The sequence below is a fragment of the Populus nigra genome, chromosome 7 (assembly GCF_951802175.1).
Source record: "Populus nigra chromosome 7, ddPopNigr1.1, whole genome shotgun sequence".
NCBI classification, from domain to species: domain Eukaryota; kingdom Viridiplantae; phylum Streptophyta; class Magnoliopsida; order Malpighiales; family Salicaceae; genus Populus; species Populus nigra.
In genome coordinates this window covers 9,687,261-9,709,833 of record NC_084858.1, presented here as the reverse complement: position 1 = coordinate 9,709,833, position 22,573 = coordinate 9,687,261, and the positions used below count along the sequence as shown (strand labels likewise).

The 22,573-nt window shown below is 31.6% G+C and overlaps 1 protein-coding gene across 3 annotated transcripts; it reads left to right on the top strand.

Annotated features, from left to right (window-relative positions):
- The first annotated feature begins 10,724 nt into the window (after nt 1-10,724).
- LOC133698163 (serine/threonine-protein kinase PBL34-like) lies at nt 10,725-18,072 on the top strand. 3 transcript variants are annotated; one of them, XM_062121010.1, is made up of 6 exons: nt 10,725-10,970; nt 13,284-13,621; nt 13,769-13,904; nt 14,876-15,015; nt 15,097-15,220; nt 17,061-18,072. In XM_062121010.1, the coding sequence occupies exons 1-6, from the start codon at nt 10,946-10,948 to the stop codon at nt 17,564-17,566; spliced, it is 1,269 nt and encodes a 422-aa protein (XP_061976994.1). In that variant the 5' UTR covers nt 10,725-10,945; the 3' UTR covers nt 17,567-18,072. The 3 variants fall into 3 exon arrangements, with proteins under 3 accessions (XP_061976994.1, XP_061976992.1, XP_061976993.1); XM_062121008.1 differs by having other exon boundaries at nt 10,725-11,670; XM_062121009.1 differs by having other exon boundaries at nt 10,726-11,670; nt 14,879-15,015.
- Nucleotides 18,073-22,573: the final 4,501 nt, after the last annotated feature.

The following is a 22,573-nucleotide window of genomic DNA, read 5'->3' as shown; positions in this document are numbered from 1 at the left end:
TGTTTTATGTTGGGAAATTTTGAGATTGGTTGTGAATATTGTCATGTGGATTTCTAAAAGTTAGTTATTTTTATATATGTGAGAATGATGAAAATGTGGAAATTGGACTAAATTGTGTTGATTTTAGATGTTTTATTTTAGGGAATTTTGAGATCGGTTGAGATCATTGTAATGTAGATTTCTAAAAGTTAGTTATTTTTGTATACATAGGAATGATGAAAATATAGGAATGATGAAAATATGAAAATTAGACTAATGATTGAAATTGGTTGTGAACATTGTAATGTGAATTTCTAAAAGTTAGTTATTTTTGTATATGTGAGAATGATGAAAATGTGAAGAATGGACTAATTTATCTTGATTTTTTATGATTTAATAATGTTGGAGAACGTTTGAGATTGGTTGTAAATATTGTAATGTAGATTGCTAAAAGTTAGTTATTGTTGTTAGATGTTTGAATGATGAAAATATGAAAAATTCATTACATTGTGTGGATTTTTGGTGTTTTAAATAATGTTGTAACGCTTAAACTTCATTGGTATGATGATGGAGTTGTGTTTAATAATGATGGTGATTCGTGTGAAATAACATGCTTAAACTAGAGTAGTTGGTGTCACCTCACCTTTTTAATTAAAAAAATGTTCATTTTAAAATTTCTTTAAACATGTACAATGAGTTTTGAAATGGATCATGGAAACTTGTGTTAAATGAAAGTTGGTCATACTAACGGAGACTAATTATATAAATTAAAGTTGACCCTATGGATGAAGTCTAATTATATAAATTAAAGTCGACCATATGAACAAGACTAATTGTATAAATTGTAATCGGCCAAACTGACATAGACTAATTTTGTTAAGTTAAAGTTGACCATACTGCAAAGACTAATTGTGTTTTAAAAGTGAAGTCGACCATAATAAAGGGGACTACAATGTTAAAATAAGTCAGTCGTAACGGTGAAGTCTAAAATGTCAAAATAAGTCAACCACAATGATAGAGAGTGTAAAGTGGAAATAAGTCGACCATAACAATGATGACTATTACATTAAATAAGTCATCATAATTAAGATGAAAAATATTTTAATCACAAAGGCAGAGATTAGCATATAAAGATGCAACAACCAAATTGATGTAAATTAAGAAAAGTTTTGTATGAAAAGGAATAATTCAAATGAAATGAAACTATTGTATTTATATTTGGAACTAAAGTTTAGCATACTACATAAGTGTAAGGTATATTTTCATGCTTTTATGCATTATCTACACTACTATATATTTCAAGTCCATTTTATCCACCACCGTAACAGTGATCTCGTTGTTAGAACTATATAATTTTTGTGTTAGGCAGAATTTTGTAAATTCCATTTTATGTAGTGTAGTTAAACTTGATGTATATATTAAATTTTAATATTTTGAAGTTTGTAACAAAGTAAAAGGAAAGATTATTAATATAAAAATATTTGTATATATCTCATAAAATAATATAATCTTCATTTGTGTTTAAAATGTTATGAATGAGTGTAATTGATGAAATTGTTTTGGTGGCATGCCTGAGGCTACATATGTATTAGTTGTGTGAGTTGAATGCGATTTGGGTTGTTGTGCTTGCAAGTATTAATGCAGATAAAATTTTAGGTAGAGTTCCCATGCAAGGGAGACCCTGTCAAGATTTCATCAAATTAAATAAATTCTTTATTTTAAATGAAAAATCCCTTGTATGTATGATAAAGATGCTTAATATATATTTTGTGTTTTGTGTTGTGATTGAGAGGGCCCTTGTATAAGGGAGACTCTGATAATATATATAAAATCCATTCCATTTTACTCCTATATGATTAATAGAAAGATTGTAGTTGCATTAAAAGACATGGGATGTTACAAATTTTATCAAACACACTTGTCAAAATTTCTATCATATTTTATTTTAAAAAAAAATCCTTAACAATGCATACATATTCTTCTTTTTACATTTAAATTAATTTTTAATCTAGCATGCAGAGGAGCGTGTGCACCGAGACAAGTCTTTAACTACTTTTATAAGGCGCTTCATCTAATATATATAGATTTTTTGATATCATAAAGGCTTAAAACTAAAATTGGCTAGGGTTTAGGGATGATAAGTTTAAATGCATTTAAGGTATTCCCATCTAAGATTAAAATTTTAAACTGAAATCAGGTTTTTACCCTTCTTTCATAATTGAATGCTTCTTTTTCTTTTCAATAGTAAAGATATTGTTGAACTAGAACATAATGTATTTAAAAGAATTTATTAAAGTTAGAGTTTGAACTTTAAAAAAAATGAAGTAATGAAGTAATGAATATGGGATTTACACCCCTAATCACTAAACCCATGACACAAAACATGAGGCAAAGCTCATGAGAAATAAAAATTGAAAGCCCCAATAGACCATAAAGCTTCATCAAGTATCCAAGGTCCAAGCATTGATTACATAATTTCAAGCTCAAACACATCATGTGATCTATTTCTCAATTGAACCTAGGAAGGATAGTTCGACTCTTTAGAAACCTTAGTTGACCTAACATGTCCATAATACCCATCTCTAGAATCTACTTAAGGTGTCCACAAAACCTAACAAGGTAACATCTTGAGTAGAATACTTGTTATGATCCCTTAAAGGTTTAACCTAAAACAAATAAAATCAATGTCAATTACTCATCCTTGGATGCATTCCATATGGGTCAAATATGGTGTACTCACCATCAATCACGAGGATACATTAAATGAAAGAACTTCAATTAGTCATGTGTCCCCTAGAAATTAATTTTATGATCATCATCAATAGTGCACAACCTATAAAACCCATAACTTGAATACAACTTTTATAGAGGCATGTTATCATTATAGGCTTGTATCTCCAACAATTCAAATTATAAGCGACAAGCACATTAACCACCATATCCTTTGAATGGGCACATCCATATGGGCTCAATGATATATAAACTACCTTGAATCCCAAGATAAAGGACATGTTCTTCACAATCTTCAACCATTGGTATCTTTATCCTTATACTATATATATTTATCTACATTCTCTACAATCATTCTTTTTTTTTTTGAAGTTGTAAATACACACATAATTATAGGGCTTCATTCCTTCTATATTATTACTAATTTAAGTATTGAAGGATACTCTAAATTCAACATGATACTTATTTTGTAGCTTGGGGCTCAAACAACGACCTATATGATTTTGGGCTTGTAAGGGCAAGATAAGTGCCCTTAGAGCCTAGGTGGCTAGGCCATAAAAAAGCCTAGATGCGTTTGGTTTTCTCCTTTAATTAAACGAACAACATGTCATCCACTTAGAATGATAACATGATGTTCACTACAATAAATTTCAGCCACCTTTGATGGATGGAAAATTGGGTTTCAAGGTATTTGGAGCTTGAAAATTCAAATTTCAACTATGTTCAACCTAAGAACATCTAAGAAAACATTTTAGAAACTTTAATAATCTCATTTACAATCTTAAAATACCATTTATTAATTCTAAAAACTCTATCAAACCCATCTTCAAGAAAAACCTTTTTTAGTCCAAATTAACATTTTTTAGCATGATTAAAGGCCTAAACCACCTCTATCAAACTCTTTTCGTGACAAACTCATTAATATTATATTGATTTTTTTATAGTCAACCAAAACTTTTCTTTAGCCTCTTTTTTTTTGACAACTTTATCTCTCATATCTCAAAATTTAAGGACTGAAATGTAAAGAAAATGAAGTTTTCTAACAAAAAAAACTAAAACTACAAGGGTTGAATATAAAAAAATATTAAAAAAGTGTATTTTATGTGCCCTATGAATAATAACAATTATACTATAAATTCAACAATGTAATCCATAAGGCTCTTAAATGTATAAAGTGAATGTCCATTTTTTTTATTTTTTTATAATATCAATTTTCTTCATTTTTATGGAAAATTATACATTCTCAAGTGATCTAACAATCTAGTTCATATTGGTAGTTATTTGATTTGTAAAGGTCTTTTTTTATGGTCTTCTTGTTCTTGTTCTTCTTTAACTCTAAATTGTTTAATATATCATTTCTTCATATATTATTAAATATTGATCACAATAATCCTAATAAGTTAGCCTACTAGTTAAGGAGTTTTGCTCCATTCCTTAATATTCTTAGATTCAAACCTTAGGCCTAGGAAAACTTATTAAATTCATCTACATACACAATGTTAATGTGAAAGAGGAACTTAGTTGAAGTTAAAAACTAATAATTTAAATATTGATCCCAAAATACCCTTATCAATAAACTAAAATATGCAATTATTACTAACCCAATCCATCGTATTTCTAAAACCTTTATGTCTTTTTTCTTCTTTTTTTCAATAACCATAGCTATATATGGTGGTAATTTTTATTTTTTTTGGAAAACCTTTAATATTAAATGATTGAACAATATGAAACTGAAAATTATATGTACTAGAAAATTCAAGTTCTATGAAAGATGAAAGTCTAAATACTATATGATTGTACAAAAGTAATAAATTCATGTTTGTTTAGCTAATCCCAAAGAAAATTGTTTAAAATAGGCATTTGAGTACTATCATAAAGGACATTTTAATGAGTTATTGGTAAAAAAAAAGGTGAAAAGAGATAAAAGAGTTGCCACCTAGTTTTTAAGTTAACTAAGACACTTAAAACTAGTCTCGTAAAGATTTTATGGTAAGGAGCTAGTTATATCGAAGAGAAGATAAAAACTACCCTAAGGCATTCTACCTATGTTAAGTTGCTTTGTATTTGATTTTAAGGATCATGTCATTAGTCATACTCTTTAGCACTTAAATTGTTGTGTGTTTGTCATATTATGGTAAAAAACAAATAAATATAAATATTGTCCTTGAAAAAATGGTGGCCTTAGGAATCCATAGTGCAAATAGAGAAGTGAACTCATCCATCCAAAACATCATCATTAGTTCCCACCCTAAAAACATTATTTATTATAAAAGGTATATAATAATTTTGAAAACAAAAAAAAACATTTATAAAAACATATATAAATGAAATGATGTGCAAAGCCAAACAAAATATAAACAAACAAAATCAACAAGAAAAAGCAAATAAAGCTTGTGATATGTTTTCCTCAAGCCAAAGTAAATATTGTAAAATTCCACATTTAAAATGAGTTTACCCAACAAACCACATTGACATTTCAAATGAAGAATTTTTGACAAAGCATTTTTTATATTTTTTTACTTCAAAATGAAATAGAAAACAAACATCAAGTATGAAACATGAGTTCAAATTACAAACAAGTGTAACACAAACCAGACATTAAGTTATTTCACAACATCCATAAGCAATGCAGTTAAATAAGGAAAAGTCATCATCATGACTTTACACCAAGACCAAACCATTATGTCTTTAATAAAACATTCATATCAATCACAATTCATGTCCTCTAATCCCATCATGAAATATTGATCATCGACCTTATGTCTTCTAAATATATTCTCATAAAACCATCATACCCTTGTGAGTTTCATGCAAGAGTATGGACCCCAACACTTGAATCAACAAATAAACAAGTGATAAAATTATAAAAAAATATAATCAAATTTTCACACTTTTATGCTTATTGATATAATGACTACATGTAGAAAGCATAATCCGACCTTCTCATTCTCTTTTACCCATCGATGATAGTGGTTTTTAAACACTAATTGCAAGGGAGATAATGGTCCTTTTATTTTTGTCTTCATTATTTTTTTATGAAGTTTTTAACCCTTTTTTTGTTGCTTTTTATTATTTCTTTTTTCCATTTTTTATGTTGTTTGTGTTGATGTTGTCATTGGTTTTTATGATAGTAAATGGGTTGTTATGGTTGGTTGATTTGGCTAAGTTTTGGGGATTATTTTGGAACTTTGTTTCATAAAAAAAAGGTTTTGCAAGTGGTGGTGTGCCAACGGTAAGGTTGTTTTAGGGGCTAGTATTATTGTTGTTGTCGTAGTTACAAAAGAGGTTGTTCTTGGCTGATTTGGTAGAGAGAAGGTTTGGTTAGTGTGGGGTGTGTTGTTGCTATATTGTTTTTGAATTAAGTGTTATGGGGTTTGTCACACTCACACATCGTGACAATCGATTAAAAATTTTCATGGAAAAAAATAGATATCTGACATCTTGTTCTTTGAGAGAAAATGAGTCGTCACCTAGTATTATGGTCATTAAGAACCCTAGCTGATCAACATAGATTTTATTATACGAGACTAGTTATGCAAAAGGAAAGATGTTATCACCCTTAAGCATCCTACCCGAGTCAAACTGCATTGCTGGTTTTGTTTAAAATTGCTAAGAATTTATTCTCACCTTTTTTTTATATCTTCCTATCATGTTCCTAACTCTAGTGTCAGTGAACAGTTTCTACGAATATTTTCAATTCTAGCATTGGTAAATATTGCACAAACCCAAAAATATGCGATATTCCTGACTCTGACGCTAGTGAATAATTTTGCAAAATTTTGAATTTTTAATGAAGAAGAAACAATTTTTCTATGCCATTTTTTTTTGTTAACCCCTTTTTTATTATTTGCTCTTTTTAGATAAAAATAATAATAAAAATATATTTTACAATAGATTGCATTTAACAATAATGGTCCATAGATTTAACATATAGCAAAAAAAAAAAAACAAAAAAAATAAATAAGACAAAGTGCGAGGGACCCACGAATAAATCAACGAAGATCCTTAAATATTTTTTGGAATTTTTTGATATCAACAAAGGGCTTGTTTAGCCGGATATCAAAATAGAAGGGGAATAAAATACATGGACAAGGTATAAGTGTGTGTTTTGCCAAACACACCCTTATTAAACACAATTTGGGACGGCTGAGCCCGAGGCCCAGACTCGACCACTCTCTTCTTTTTTTTATCGGGCTAGATCTAGCCCAGCCGTATAGGTGGGCTAGATCCAGCTGGCCCAACCTGGTCGTTGGCCCAAGCCAGTGACCCGGTTGGGCAATAGGCACGCGCAACATATGCATGCACAATGAAGGGTTAATTAAATTCAAACTGCACAGTGACTACGTGATTAAAAATGGAAGGGGAGGGAAGGAAGAACTTACCTAGTCTACAAGCATTGCTGGAGGCGAAGACTTAGTGGTAGTAGAGTTAACAATATTAAATGGTACACATGCATCAATCATCCACTTCGTTAAAGCAAGATCACACTGTTCAACTGCTTCCTTCCTTTGCCAACAATTTTGAAGAGACTTTTGAGCACCAGGAGTTGTTCTCTGCATGAAATATGTCCCTAATGTTGCAGACTTCTTCTGATTTCCATAACTTGTAGTCGATTGTTTTACAGTATTGATGCTTTAAATCCTTTTCTTTTTTGCAACCTTCGGTGGTAGCATATGTTTTTTAGTATTGACATCCTCCTCATCATCATCACCATCACCATCACCATCATCTTTTAAGTGCCTAATCATCATCTCTTCATGCTCCCTTTGTTGTGCATTAAATGGATTGAAATCTACTTGCATTTCTCTAACTCTTTTTTTTTTTCAGCATTTCCTTTAAGATTCAAAACCATTTGATGTCGAACATCAGGAGGACATTTGCGACATTGTTCAACTTCTCCTTTAGCTCCAGCTAAATATTACTTAAATCGATTAATACCACCACCCGCAAATACTTTAGTACAATATAAACAAACTAATTTAGTTTTTTTACATCCAACACTAAGTTCAGGAGCTTCTCTACAATGACCCCATGCTAAATCTATTCTTCCTCCACTACCACTTGACATGAAAATTTAAGGTTAAGATGATTGGGCCACTGAAAGATCACTACTTGGAGTACTACCATCATGTGAAGACATTTCAAGACTTGACATAATTTATAAAAGGAAATATAATTTCAAGCCAACTCACTTTGCAATCCATTTATTAGATTAACAATAACAACCCCATTGTTAATCACACATAACAGAAAAAGACTAATTAGTTGATGCTCTAGGAAATTAACAATGAGAGACCCATGGTTTCTCAACACAATACATTAATATTTGGAAATTGTGGAAATTGACCAATTAAATTATACTATTTAATCTTAACACAATGCATTAAATCATACTGTTTAATCTCATCAAATGCTTGAAACTGCCGAATGCAATTGACATACAAATTCAACACAATACAGTATGCACACAACACAGTTATAACTGCCGAATGCACTTGATAATGGAATTGGCAAAAGAATCATGGCAATAAACATCAAATCATACACAAACAGAATCATGGTAACAACTTTCTAGAGTTCATCATGGTAATAAACAATGACAACCCCATCATCGATTAACATTTAAAATTGCAAACAGCAGAGTTTTCATTTTTTTGGTAGAAATTGAAATCGGGTTGTAGAAAAGAAAAGACAGAGAAACATACTTGAGGTGACTGGGCTGCGAATGAATCAAAGAAGAACGAATAGATGCCAACGATTGGGCTGCAAAGAAATCGGTACCAGTAATTCAAAAAACAGCCAAGAATAAAGAAAACAGAGAGTGAAAGAAGGAGATTCAAACCTTTTTTGCAGAGAAACAACAGCGATCAAGAGTGAAGACGTCTTCTGCTCCTCTACTCCTCAGCTGGGTTTTAAAGAGTTGATTTCCTCTTTCGTTAATTAGGTTTGCAACTGTCCCCAATATTGCTTCATTCTTCTTTAGCATTTTGACCTTTTAAAAGGCCAAAACGACGTTGTTTAATGACTACTAATATTTTAAAAAAATAGACCAAGTCTCACCCGGGTTTGACCGGGTGGATCGGGTCCCGGGTCGACTAGGTTTCATCAGGCCAACTCCCAAGCAGGTTTTTACCTCCACCCAAACCGGTCCTATGCCCGGGTCGGCTGGGTCGACCCGTCGGGCCGGTCTGGGTTTTAAAACTCTGCATAAATCTTTTGGGACAACAATGTCTTGTCAATTTTAGTACTTCGTAAATAAATATACGAACATTATACATATACTTTAAAAAAAAACTAGAGAGGTTTTTTCATATAGAAATATAGAAATGATGTAATTGCAAATATTGCTAATTGTTTTTTACTGTTGTGGTATTATAGTGATGATAAAATTATATATTTTATTTTTTTTAAAACAAGTTTTATATATATATATATATATATATATATATATATATATATATATTCTTTGTATATGATATTTTTATTATTTTACTCTTGGTTTATTTATTACTATTTTTTTATCTTTTTTTTTGTAATATATATTTAGTTTTTTTTCTTTCACTTATTTTGAAATGAATATTTATTTATTATTTTTTACACTTTGAATATTTATCACTTTACACTTTGAATATATATTATTTTTTCGTTCTTATCTTTATTTTTTTATATTTATTTTGTAATTTTTTCTTTATATTTTTTTCTGAAAAATTATTGTACAAAAAATAAGAAAATAATGTTTCACTGTAACAATTACAACATTATTCAATTCTCCTGCTACATTAAATATTAGTTTGAGATCTTATATATTTTTATTAATACATATAATATTTATTATATTTTATTATAAATAAGAATCAACTTTTTGATTCACGGTTATATTTTTTATTTGATATTAAAAAATACATTAATAACACCTACACATTAATTCTTTTGTGTTAGAAAAAAATATTTAACCTACAGTGAGATGAGTTTAATAAACACATTAACACTTTATTTTTTATATTTATTGGTATAGATGGCTTGACATGTATTTAATTAAATGCATACCTTTTGATTTATAATTATAATAAAAAAAACATATTTGAAAAAATTGTATATTTAATTTTAAAAAAATATTATCTAACTCGTAATGAAACATGTATCAAATAACTCGTTAGCATTGATTCTCATACACATTTTTTTATTTGAAGAAAGTTGGGTCTATTATATCACCGCTCCAAATGTTGAAGTATTGCAATTTTCATAAATGCACCAGATTATAATTAACAATAAAAATTAAAATAATCTCTTTAGTCCTATTATTATATTGTCTTTTGATAATAAAAATATTTTTAAATTATTTTGTATATTAATTAAAATTATTATGTTTAGTGGATGTTAGATATTTATAACTCTAAGAACTTCTACTTCTACTTCGAATTCAATTATTTTTATTTATTCAATATGACCCCGAATATTTTGATGGCATTAAGCCATTGGGTTTTTCTCTCTTCCTCGTGGGTTGTTTAGGTTATTACTTTGGCCAATCAATTTTATAGCCTTTTTTCGTTGAACACTATTATGTTTTTTTAATATATATATATATATATATATATATATATATATATATATATTATTTTTTAGATAATTTTAATATAGAGATATCAAAATTAAATTTTTTTAATATATTTTTAAATAAAAAACATTTTAAAAAATAATTATTACAACATAATCAAACAAGTTCTAACTATTATTATATTTTAAAAGTATTTTTTTAAAATAATATTTTTTAGTATTTTTTAATTGTTTTAATGTGTAAATAACAAAAATAAATTTTAAAAATAAATAATATATTATTTTAATTTTTTTAAAATAATGTTTTTTTTTTGAAAAAGAATATTATCTCGAAAAAAAAAGAAGCTGTCTATCCTTTACAATTTTGAAGTGTGATAACGACAAAAACACATGACAAAAAAAGAAATAAAATAAAAATCTCCGGGGCAAGACATATAAACAACATTAAACTTACCAAGCAAAAAACACATAGCTAGCTAGCTAGCCTGCCCAGTGTCTCACTGCCTTGTTGTTTTTACTCTCTCTCTCACTCTCTCACTCTCTCACACACACCTTTTCACGCATGTAACGCACGTTTCTCTCTCCATGGCCCTCAAATCCCCGTACTTTTCTATATTGTAACCTCCGAAAGCAAGATTTCTTGTGGAGATTGCCCTTGTCTTGGCAATGTACGGTGTGAGTGATGAAAAACTTTGTATTTTTGTTTGGTGAGCTGAAACCAACCTGATAATTTTAAAATTTTGACCCAAACTGTTCATTTATGTGCTTGTTCGTTGTGTTTGGTTCAGAATTTTCTAGGGTTTTTCCAAAGTCTCTATCCTTATGTTCTAAAGATTACTTTACTGTTGACAGTGGTCCTTTTCTTGCATGTACATTTTGTGTTCTGGGTCATGTGCATTTTAGTATATCTTTAGCCTTCTAAAAACATATATTTTGTTATGTGGATTTGAGTGATAGTGATGGTTTTTTGAATTTGTTTCTGTAAGTTCAAAAGATGGTCTCGTTTCAAGGTTTATTAGAGTTTTGATTGGTTTGTTTGGTTTTTGCTTTCTGGGTTTTGTTTTTGTTTGCTGAGGCTTGATTGTGAGTGGTAATTGGGGTCATTTTAATGCCTGACTGGGTTTGGAGTGGTATAGGCATAGGAGAATTGAAAGAGCTGCAGTTGGTGCTCTGAGGTAGTTGTGAGATATGGTATTGTAATTCATTTTTTAGTTTCCAAAGAGATGGTGTTAGGTCCTGATTCTATCAATGTGGCTGATTGGACTGTGGGAAAATCAAAGTTAAAGAAGAAGAAAGATGGTGAAGCTGAGGAAAGTGGATGTTGGATTAAGTTTAGGTTCATTGGGAGCTGCATTTCTTCAAGAACAAGGGTTGATAGCTCCATAAGTGGCACTAGCACACAATATGGTATAATTTGATTTATTCGCTATAAGTAGTTTCATCTTACCGGTTTGTTTGAATGTTTTGATTGTGTTTTCGAATACTATTATAAACAAGAAAATTAAATATTTTTTTCATGCTTGATTATAACATGTTATAATCATTCTTTAATTGTACTTGTTTGGTGCCACATGGATGTTGGATCATACTATATATTTATTCAATTCTTTGGTTTTGCAAGTGCATCACTCTGCAAGAATATGGTCTTTTATCGTATCTGTCATTTATTCTCCTTATTCAAATTTGATTAGTACTACTGTCAGAGTGTTTTTGATGCGATGTTATTCTCCATTTGTTCAATTTTTATGGGAAAGGGTTTTAAATTTTGGTAAGTGTTTATTTATTTACTTTGGTTGAGACAGCTAATTGGTGGTTTTGATTTTATCGTATGTCTATTAACCAAATTTGGCCACTTGTTGTAATTTACACTAATTATTTTGCTGCTATCTTAGAAGCTGAAATGAGTCAGATAATGCAATATACAGGGGCTCAGTGGTTGGAGCTTGCTATGCTGAGTCTTAATTCTCAAATGCTGGTTTGCAAAACATGTTGGTTGGATCATGATGTAAAATGTTTAAGATACTTGATGTAAAAAACACCAGCTTAAAGTTTGGTGGCATTATAATATATTCTTGTTCAAAATACTTTTCTTGCTAGATTTATATGGATGATTCTTTTAGATTTTTTTTTTAGTTTCCCATTGTTAGTACATGGCATATAAAACAGATGATGTTTGGTTGAGCATTTGAGCATTGTGCATTATCAAATATTTCAGGAAACTTGCAACCCTTTTAATCATTTATTGACAGCAGTCATAAATTTTATGTTGACATTTGTATTTGAGAACAGAACTCTTGTAGTGTTCAAAATTACATAACATGTGACCTTGAGTGCAACATGTCTCCAACTCTATAGTAGGCTTTGAGTAAATATCCAATTTTATGAAGGTTTCACTTCATACCTAGAAGTTGTTAAAATAAGAAAACAAATGAATGGATGGTTCCACTAGAGTCCAGAACAAACAACTTAGCAAATTCTTACCTAGTATATTGAATTCAATGCACAAACTATCTTATACAAGAGTAATGTACCTTTAAAAAAACTACTCTTGAATCAATTTTATTATTTTTTTTGCAAATGAATCTAAAAGTTTTTATTTTGCTCACACAGATGATAAAACAAAAAAAGGTCATTCAATTGAAATCAAGACACAAATCATGCATTGAAGCACCATTGCTGTCTCAGCATGTTCTTATCTCTCAAAGAGACGAAATGCAACTAACTTTAGTCATGATTTGGTGTTGTTATGCCTGGGAATGTTTTAACTAATAAAAATGCATGGATGGTTTAAAGTAAACCTACACTAGTATAGGTGCTATTTAACCTCAAAGATGCCCGTGCGTGTCTTTGTCTACATATTTGTAAATAGACATGTCTCTTCAGGTTTATACTGTTCTGGAAATTTTTATATTCGTCTCTCAAGTTGTATGCACCGTCTGAGTTCGTATTTGAAAGTATAGATTATTTGATTACCGAAATACCAGATACAGTGATGGTATTTGTTTTCATTTGTGATTCAGCGGAAAGCAAATCAACAAATGATACCGGCAGAGACCAACCGGCTGTTCAAGTGGGATCATCCTCGAGCACTAGCAATGTTGAAAGTTCTCCATCTACTCCCAATATTGGTGAGGAACTTAAAGTTTCCTCTCAGCTTCGAAAATTCTCCTTTAATGAGCTCAAATCAGCAACAAGGAATTTTAGGCCTGAGAGTATTCTTGGCGAGGGAGGGTTTGGTTGCGTATTCAAAGGTTGGATTAATGAGAATGGAACTGCTCCAGTGAAACCTGGCACGGGGCTGTCTGTTGCTGTAAAAACTCTCAACCATGATGGACTTCAAGGACATAAAGAATGGCTTGTAAGAAATCTCACATCTTTTTTTAGTATATTCATGTTCATCCACATGCATGCACATGCCCATATGTTTCACTTGCATGTTTGGTCTATAATCATTGCTTGTGGTATTTCTGCATTTATGGTTGAAGGATACTTTTATACATGGCAGGCTGAAGTTAATTATCTCGGCGACCTTCTCCATCCTAATTTAGTTAAATTAATTGGCTATTGCATTGAGGACGATCAAAGGCTTCTAGTCTATGAGTTTATGCCTCGAGGAAGCTTGGAGAATCACCTCTTTAGAAGTATGTAATGAGCTTATTATTCTACATATTTGGTTACCTATCCTGTGTTTTCTCGTAAACTGGTAGATGTTTCAATGAGCCATCTATAAATGAGTGTACAGCCTGTAAAATCATTCTGTCAAATCTTTTGATTGGTTGGGTAACTAATGAGAGCTCAAAGTAAGAAGCTAATTTAGGAAAAGAAGCATTGACCAGTTTTTATTGGTAACCAGGACTGAGTTTATTAGCTCAAAGAAATTAATACATTTTCCAGTTTATGCTATGCAATTTATTTCTAGGATGGTATCATACCTACAAGTGATGTTCTTTTCATCCTTTCCTACATTTTCCTATTTTTTAATTGAAGGACCTTATCATCACAGTCACATATAGTGTGAAATGAAGTCAGCGCAAGCCTTAAATTTTATTGCCTGTGTAGAAAATGTCAAATTAATATGCTGCATGTAAAATCAATCTATATGTCAAAAGGTTACAAAACTTGTTTTGGAACAGATTGGTGGTCATAATGCACCATCCTTCTAAGAAACTATATAAAAGGGGTGCCATAATTAACCACTGCTGGGAGGTTAAATTTTCAATGCACTTCACTTATGGGAAGAGTTCTTGCATTCTCTCTCTATCAGAGTGTATGGTTTTTTGTTTTTCCTTTTTTTCTCATGCTTGCTGGAAGTTGTATTTATGCCAAACATAAACATTTCATGAATTGCAATTAATTTAAAAGGATAAGAATGAAGTATTTAGTTGAAAGACCTAGGAAAGCTGCCGTAATGCATATATATTCATCCCAGTAAATAAGGAAAGTGTAGTTCACATAGAAGACCAATTTATGGAGATAATGCATTCCATAAAATGCGTGCACAAACATAATCCTTACTGTCCTAATTTAGGTATGTTGGAAATACAGACACAAAACTAGGTTCTGTTATTAGATAGATCATTGCACATTTTTGGGAGTAATATGTTTGATGCAGCAGGATCCCTGCCTCTTCCCTGGTCTGTCAGAATGAAAGTACTGCTTGGCGCTGCAAAGGGCCTTACCTTTCTTCATGAGGAAGCTGAACGGCCAGTGATATATCGAGATTTCAAAACATCTAATATCCTACTAGATGCAGTGAGTGACTAGTTTTATGAAAATAATCTGTTATTTATCCATTGTTGTATCCATTTCTAAAGTATTGCTAGACCTATCCAGGACTACAACGCCAAGCTTTCTGATTTTGGACTTGCCAAAGATGGTCCAGAAGGGGACAAGACTCATGTATCTACCCGCGTGATGGGAACATATGGTTACGCAGCCCCTGAGTATGTAATGACAGGTGAGCATGTTAAACATTGTGTGTCAGTCTTTTGCATCATTACAGGTTTTGTGCTTGTGATTAGATGTAATCTAGTGTGTTAGCCCAAGTATTGGTAACAGGTGAGCATGTTAAACATTAATCTTCTGCATATAGGCTTTATTATCTTAATTGAATGTAATCCATGGTTTTATACATGATTAACAAAAAACTGAATTTCTTGCCAAGTTTCTCCAGAACTTGTTCCATTTCTCAGTGGTAGCTTGACTTTGTTCATCTTTTTCTTTCAACATTGCCATAGAGCATGTGTGTGTGCTATGTGCGTATGTGAGAGGAACAATGAAATTTAAATACTTTCTTGATGTGGAAAAGAATACATAAATATATTGTCGAGAGGAGCAAAAACTCCTTGTTTCACCAAATGACCTTCATCATGTAGCTATTACAACCACATACACCACCATCTCATACCCCTGCCACTAATTTGACTGCTGTTTCAACAGCATCACTTGCTATACTGCTCTATTGATGTGGCATTCAAACTCTCCAGATAGTTCCCTTCATTCATTTTGCCATCTTTATGACTAGTCACCTAGAAATGGATTAGAATTTCCCCTCTGCTCCAGTAATATGTTATCTCCACAATTTACTGCAATCATCTTACTCTTGACCAGAAACTAAAACCATGATTTATTATGCTCCAGTGTCACTGGCAGTACCGTGTTACTGTCACTAACACTTTGTTACATCACCTTTATGTCTACCTAGCTACTGTCGCCGGAATGCAGCCATCATAATGCTTCTTGCTTTCTAATTCCAAACCTTCACTACATTATGTTGTTGCTGCCTTCACTCATTTCTGCATTATCATTCTAACCATTTCACCATTGTTAGGTGTCACTGCTGCACCACCATACAATGAGCTATGTCTCAGACCTGTTATTTACTTTTTCAAAAGAACAAGAATGAAATTAATGTGGACATGTAAAGAAATAAAATGACTCGAAAGAATTTCAAATTAAGATGTTGGGGAATGGGGGGTTTCAAATTAAAGATATTTTAGGCAAGTGAACATATAAGATAGCAAGAGGACCCAAGTTATGGAAAGCTTCATAGTTGTCTCTTAATCAAGTCAGACTTCAGGATACTTGAGTTACTGGGGTACTAGCATTATTAGTGGCTGAGAAATATGGAACCCTGGACTTATGGTGAATATAAATGTTGGAATTATGGACTGAACAATGGAAAGTATAGCATGAAAGGGCCTGCTTTCTTTGACAAATAGGTAAGTATTGTTTGCTTTTCTTTCATGGAATGCTGGGACTCCCAGAAGTTGTTGGGTTTTCAACAGTACTACTCTATGTGGTCAAATAAAGATCTATCCATAAAATTTTGCAACATTTTGTGGTATTGAACTTCATTTAGAAGAAGATGCTTTCTTAGCATCATCATCCTTTTGTTCTGCATAATGAATAAAATAAAATTAAAAAATCCGCATCTTCTATGGTTCTATTGACAGATTCCCTTGTCTCCGTGATTTTCAGGCATGTGTGCATACTCTGGAATGTCTTGGTTAAATGTTTTCTGAATTGCTAGTTTCCTAATGTTGATAAGGTGAATTGGTTATTGTCTGTCACAAAATCCAGTGAGTTTTCATCATTAGGATCAAATTCAGGCTAACTAAGAACTTGTCAAATTTCTTTTGTCTCCCTTGCACCCACCCTCACAGGTGCACACATGGATGTAGTAGCCCTCCATCATGTGCGGATAATTTTCTGTGAGCATGTAATTAAGCCTTGCATTATTTGAGCTGTGTTATATGCAAATCCTCCCATACTTGTTACACTTGATGTTGTGCCAGGTCATCTCACATCCAAGAGTGATGTCTATAGCTTTGGGGTTGTTTTACTTGAAATGTTGACTGGTCGAAGATCCATGGACAAACACCGACCAAATGGCGAGCATAATCTGGTGGAATGGGCACAGCCACACCTTGGCGAGAGGAGAAGATTCTACAGAATGATAGACCCTCGTCTTGAAGGACGCTTCTCCATCAAAGGTGCTCAGAAGGCAATCCAATTGGCTGCACACTGCCTTAACCGTGACCCCAAAGCCAGACCTCTGATGAGTGATGTTGTTGAAGCCCTAAAGCCTCTGCCTTGCCTCAAGGACATGGCCTGTTCTTCATCATACTTTCAAGCCATGCAATCAGAGCGAGGCAGCACCAATCCAAGCGCTCAGAATGGAAGTAGAGTGCGGCCAGGGTATTCCAGGAATATGCAACCAACAAAGAGCTTCCCCAAATTCAATGGTCATCATGGTAACAGTTATTACCGGTCACCCGTTCCTCAAGCAGGAGAACCATAGCATTGAGTCCATGCCCTTTATTTTTCAACCCCTTTCATTTCCTTGCGTGATAGTATTGGTTTAAAAGATCATACTGGGACCTTGAAAGGCCTTGTGGGGTGTTTTTGGAAGATAATGCGGGATGTTCTTTCTTTCCTCTTTCCTTTTTGAGAGGATCGTAGTCTGAGACGCTACTGTTGATTTTGCAATGTTTTGTTGTAGTTTCATCGTTTTTTGTAGGTTGGAAATGCTCTGACCAAATTACATTCCAGCTTTGGAATGAGAGGTTGCGGATAGTTCCTTCACCGGAGAAAAGACGACCTGCTGGGTTTATTTATCTCAAGTTGGGATGATCCTTCCATCTAGGTTTGTAAGTATTATAATAGGGATCATTCTTGTGTTGTGGGTATAGGATCATTCCCAAGGAATTAATTTGATTTGTAGAGTCATCTTAAAGAGTTAGGAAAGAATCGATACCATGTCTTTGCATCATGCAAATTCTACAAGTCTTAACTTTTTGTGGGTTACATGTCACCAAAGAGGTAAGAGTATCTGCGTTAATCCTGGGGCTAAACTGCTAAGTATTGGCAGTCATACTGGACATCAATTGTCGCTGCGACCTTGAGTGTTTTGTCCACTATATCTCCTCCACTAGCTGCACATATTATGTTCCTATCTCGGGGTGTAAGTCTCATTAAAGTATTGAATAAGAAGTTGCTTAGAAATTTGATGTTAAGTGCAGCTAGCACATAGTTTTTTAAATCTTTTATAATATTCATACAAGGATTCTTCATTCATTTGCTTTATTTCCACAAATTTCTTTTCCTAAAATTGCAACCCTAAATGTAAGAAAGTATTTTTATAGGAAACATCTTCACATCTCTTCCCATAAGGGCAAACAATACCACCAATTTTAAGGAAAGGCTCTCAACTTCATTTGTTCTTCTTTAACCCCAACGGGCTTCATGCTTGAACTAACAATAAGAATCTTAAGATGCTTATGGGGATCACCACGTGCAAAGCTATGAAAAGAAGGAAGTACATGAATAAGACCAAACTTAAGCTTAAGAGTGTGAGTTGTTGAATGTAGGATGATTATTTTCGATTTGGTTCGGTTTTTATCAAAAAAAGTAATCAAACCAAATTGTTTTTATAAAAAAAATCGAAACCAAACCAAAACCGGGTCAAACCGACCGATTTCAGTTTGGTTTGGTTCGGTTTTTTAGGGCAAAACCCGGTTCAAACCGGTTTTGGCTTGGTTTTTTTTGTTTCGGTTCGGTTTGGTTTTTTTGGTTTTTTGCTTATAAAACCGAAACCGAACTAGACCGGTCGGTTTTTTTAAAATTTTAATCGGTTTTTTTCGGTTCAATTTTTTCTGTTATTTTTTTTCGGTTTTCTTGATTTAATCGGTTTTTCGGTTTTTTTGCTCATTCTTAGTTGGATGGTTATATTGGCAAGTGATGAATTTTATTGGTGGTACTCGCTGGAAAATATATGGTATGAAATCTTCTTGCTCATTCACCTTTCTATCTAACTTGTCAAAAAGCATGTATTTGGTGATGCAAAAGTTATGCATAGTAACAAATTTGATGTAATCCCTTATAACCCTTATTATATCATTTTTTTTATTGAATAATTATCATGAAGGTCAATTTAGTGCCTTTGATCTTGCATGGAAAAATTTCTTAAACTCTTCCTCGTTAGGTTGTCTTTATTTTTTGGAGTCAGAGTTGGATATACAGTCTATAACAGCAAGCCAAACTAAACAAAAATACAAGCTTAATTCAAGTAAACAATGATTAGTATCCCTAACAACAACGCTAAAAATTTAACAAGTGTCAAATTCATGCAAATTTAAACCCTTAAAAAATTAATGATTTATAGTATAGAAACTAAGTGTAATGTCCTACAGAGATACAAGTATTAAAATTTAATTACTCAATCAAGACAAGCTATTTATATTTAGATTATAACAAACCAAATAAATATGCACTAAAATATGCTAATTCGATTAAATCAACTAATATGCAATTTAAACGTTAAGCAATTGAATAGAGGATTTTGTTTATGATCTAAACAAATTAAAAGCAACTTAAAACATTGAGAAAATGAAAGAAATTAGTTTTGAAAATAAAAAGACAAATTCAATAGATTATAAAATATAGAAAGAGAGGCTTTAACATCAACATTAAGAAAATATTTCTCAAGGATAATTAACATCAATAAATGAATTAGATATGTTTTTTAATTCGATTTGTGATCATAAATAAACCAACTATGAAAAAACAAGTTTTTCTATATATTCTTACTTTTTGGTTAATCTAGCATCCTTGCAATAATTAACCTTAATCATATAATAACCTTCACTAAGCATGTAAGATTTAATTACATGACAACATTGACATCAAAATAGGTGCAATTGATTCATGATAATTAAACACACACAAAGAGTGAATTTAATCAATACTTATGTTTTTCAAGTAACAATTGATCAAACATGGGTATGAAAATTAGATACCTATGCTACTTAAGTTAATTAGTCATGAATCCATCATAAACTTATCACTAGCAATAAATTTAAAACAAAAAAATATGATGCACATCATATAGGATTTCAATCATCAATCATCAAATTTAATCATAGAAAAACAAAAGATATTCATATATCACAATTAGATTTAGAATGTTTTCTAAGCATAAATCCTCATGATAACTTAAGATCCATGAGGACTAACCTTTTTGAAAACTAAGCTTGTATAAAATTCATGATTAAGATAAATTTGAACAAGGAAGAAGAAAAATAAATTTTTTATACCCATAAAATTCCTCTTCCTCTCCTCTTATATACTATGAACATGCTCTCCTCTTTTCTTTTAGATTTAGGGTCTGTTATGTGTGTGTGAGGAGGTGGTGAGGTGTTTTAGTTAACAACTAATTTTCAATCAAACTACTTTTAAGCTTTTTTATACTAATATGATTTTAATAACTTATACATTGACTTTAACCTTTTAGAGAGGTTTACTAGTCATATGGGACCATTTCCATGTCATTAATGAGCTACCATGTAATCATCTAACATGGAAAGATTAGGTTGGACTTGTATTAGTCTTCTGACATATTTCAAACTTGATTTCAAAGATATTGTTCTTTCTCGTTTGGATGAATTACTAGGTCTATCACATATGGATGAGAATTTTAAGATGTTTAGTTTTCAGCCCAATTTGAATAATAGTGAAATTTCATTTGTAGCTCCAGATATAGTCTGAATAGTACTTAAAGGTCTAATCTGACATATTTGCTCTAACCAATCCTAATCCCATTAGGATTTCTCTTGTTCAAGTTGGATTCCTAATACAGGTAGAATTTTCACTTTGTAGTTCCAATGAACCATCTTGATATTCTCTTTCTATTCCTTTACTTGAGATTGTGCTAAAAATACATGATTTAACCTTTTTTTTTACAATGTGTGACACGGACCTCTTGATCACGTGGTCAAGCAACCTCTAATGAAGATGATACTTCCCTGAGAAAGCCGAAAATAAAGTTTGAGAACCTTGACCCAAAGTTAACATGTAACTAAGAACCATAGGTATTGGAATTCATGAATCAAAGAACCATAGGTATTGGAATTCATGAATCAACACCACAAGGTAAGTTGTACCCTGATAAGTTAGGTTTTTTTTTTCCTGTCACATCAAAGAACATGTTTGCTTTAAGCAAAACATAATAATATTATTAATCTGAAGGCTGCTGAAATTCATAGCAAGAAAAACATTATAACAACATAAAAACTAAATAAAATATTCATAATAATACAAGGAAACAATCAGCCCCTAAAATTATCCATAGCTTGATTAGTTTTCTTATGTAGTCAAGTCCGACTTATGTAAGAATAATGTGTGTTTGCCACCCTATCTAGACCTCTTTCCATGCTTGAAACATGTTGCCTTGAATACTTGATCTTCATCCCTCATTTAATTGAATTAATGCTCTCAAAAATAGGAAAAAGAGTTGTTGAATTCGTTCATTTTAAAAGCCTTACACAATCTCCTTTTAAAGTAAGGAAATCCCGCAAGAGAAAGGAAAGAATGTTACAAGGAAAGTCCTCCAAATATGTCTGACACTTGTTCTCCTTATAAGAAAAAGAATCCTTCCATGTAATGAACAAATAAATAAGGGAATTTACACTCACATGTTGTCACCCTTTAGGTTCCATGTTAGATATGAAATCCTTATCCAATATGAAAATATAATACTCCATCTCCAATTAACCTTGTAACTGCCCATCATGAACCCAAACTTAGTTAGGATTTTTGACAAATCCTTATAAGAAAAGGACTCCAACACCCTAATTAATCCTAGCTCTTTTTTAACCCTATATAGCCCAAACCCATGGACGTCCATAAGACCCAAATCATATTTAATCGAAACTAACTCCTCCATAATTAGGCTAATCCCATCAACACTAACACCAACAAACCCAATCTGAAACATATTAAAATTTTGAACTTTCAAGGAATATGACATGTTTAAGAATCATACTATACTTGGATTGATTCTAGAAAAATAAAATATATAAATCTCACAAAACAAACCAAAGATATATGTTTACTATATGAAAAAATAAAGCATCAACATCCAAGTGATAAGACTCGTTTAAAGATTGTACTACAACTAGTTTAATCCTTTGATAAAAAAACATAAACAACTTTATTTTCTTTATATGAAAATAACCCTACCTTTCTTCCAAGAAAGATTATTAAAAACCACATGTAAAAATTAAACATGCCCATATGCTAAAATCAAGCACATCTACGTATAAAATCAAACCATTAAACCTTTTACAATCTATCCACCCATCCTCATCACAAGGTATTGATTTAAGTGTTATTATACCAAAAACAAATCCTCGACAATATCAACCCTCAAGTTTGCTATAAAATTGTATGGACCTCAACACTTCAAATATTAACAATATATACATAAAAAAATAATTGTGTCATAATTTATTTAAAAATGAACAAAAAC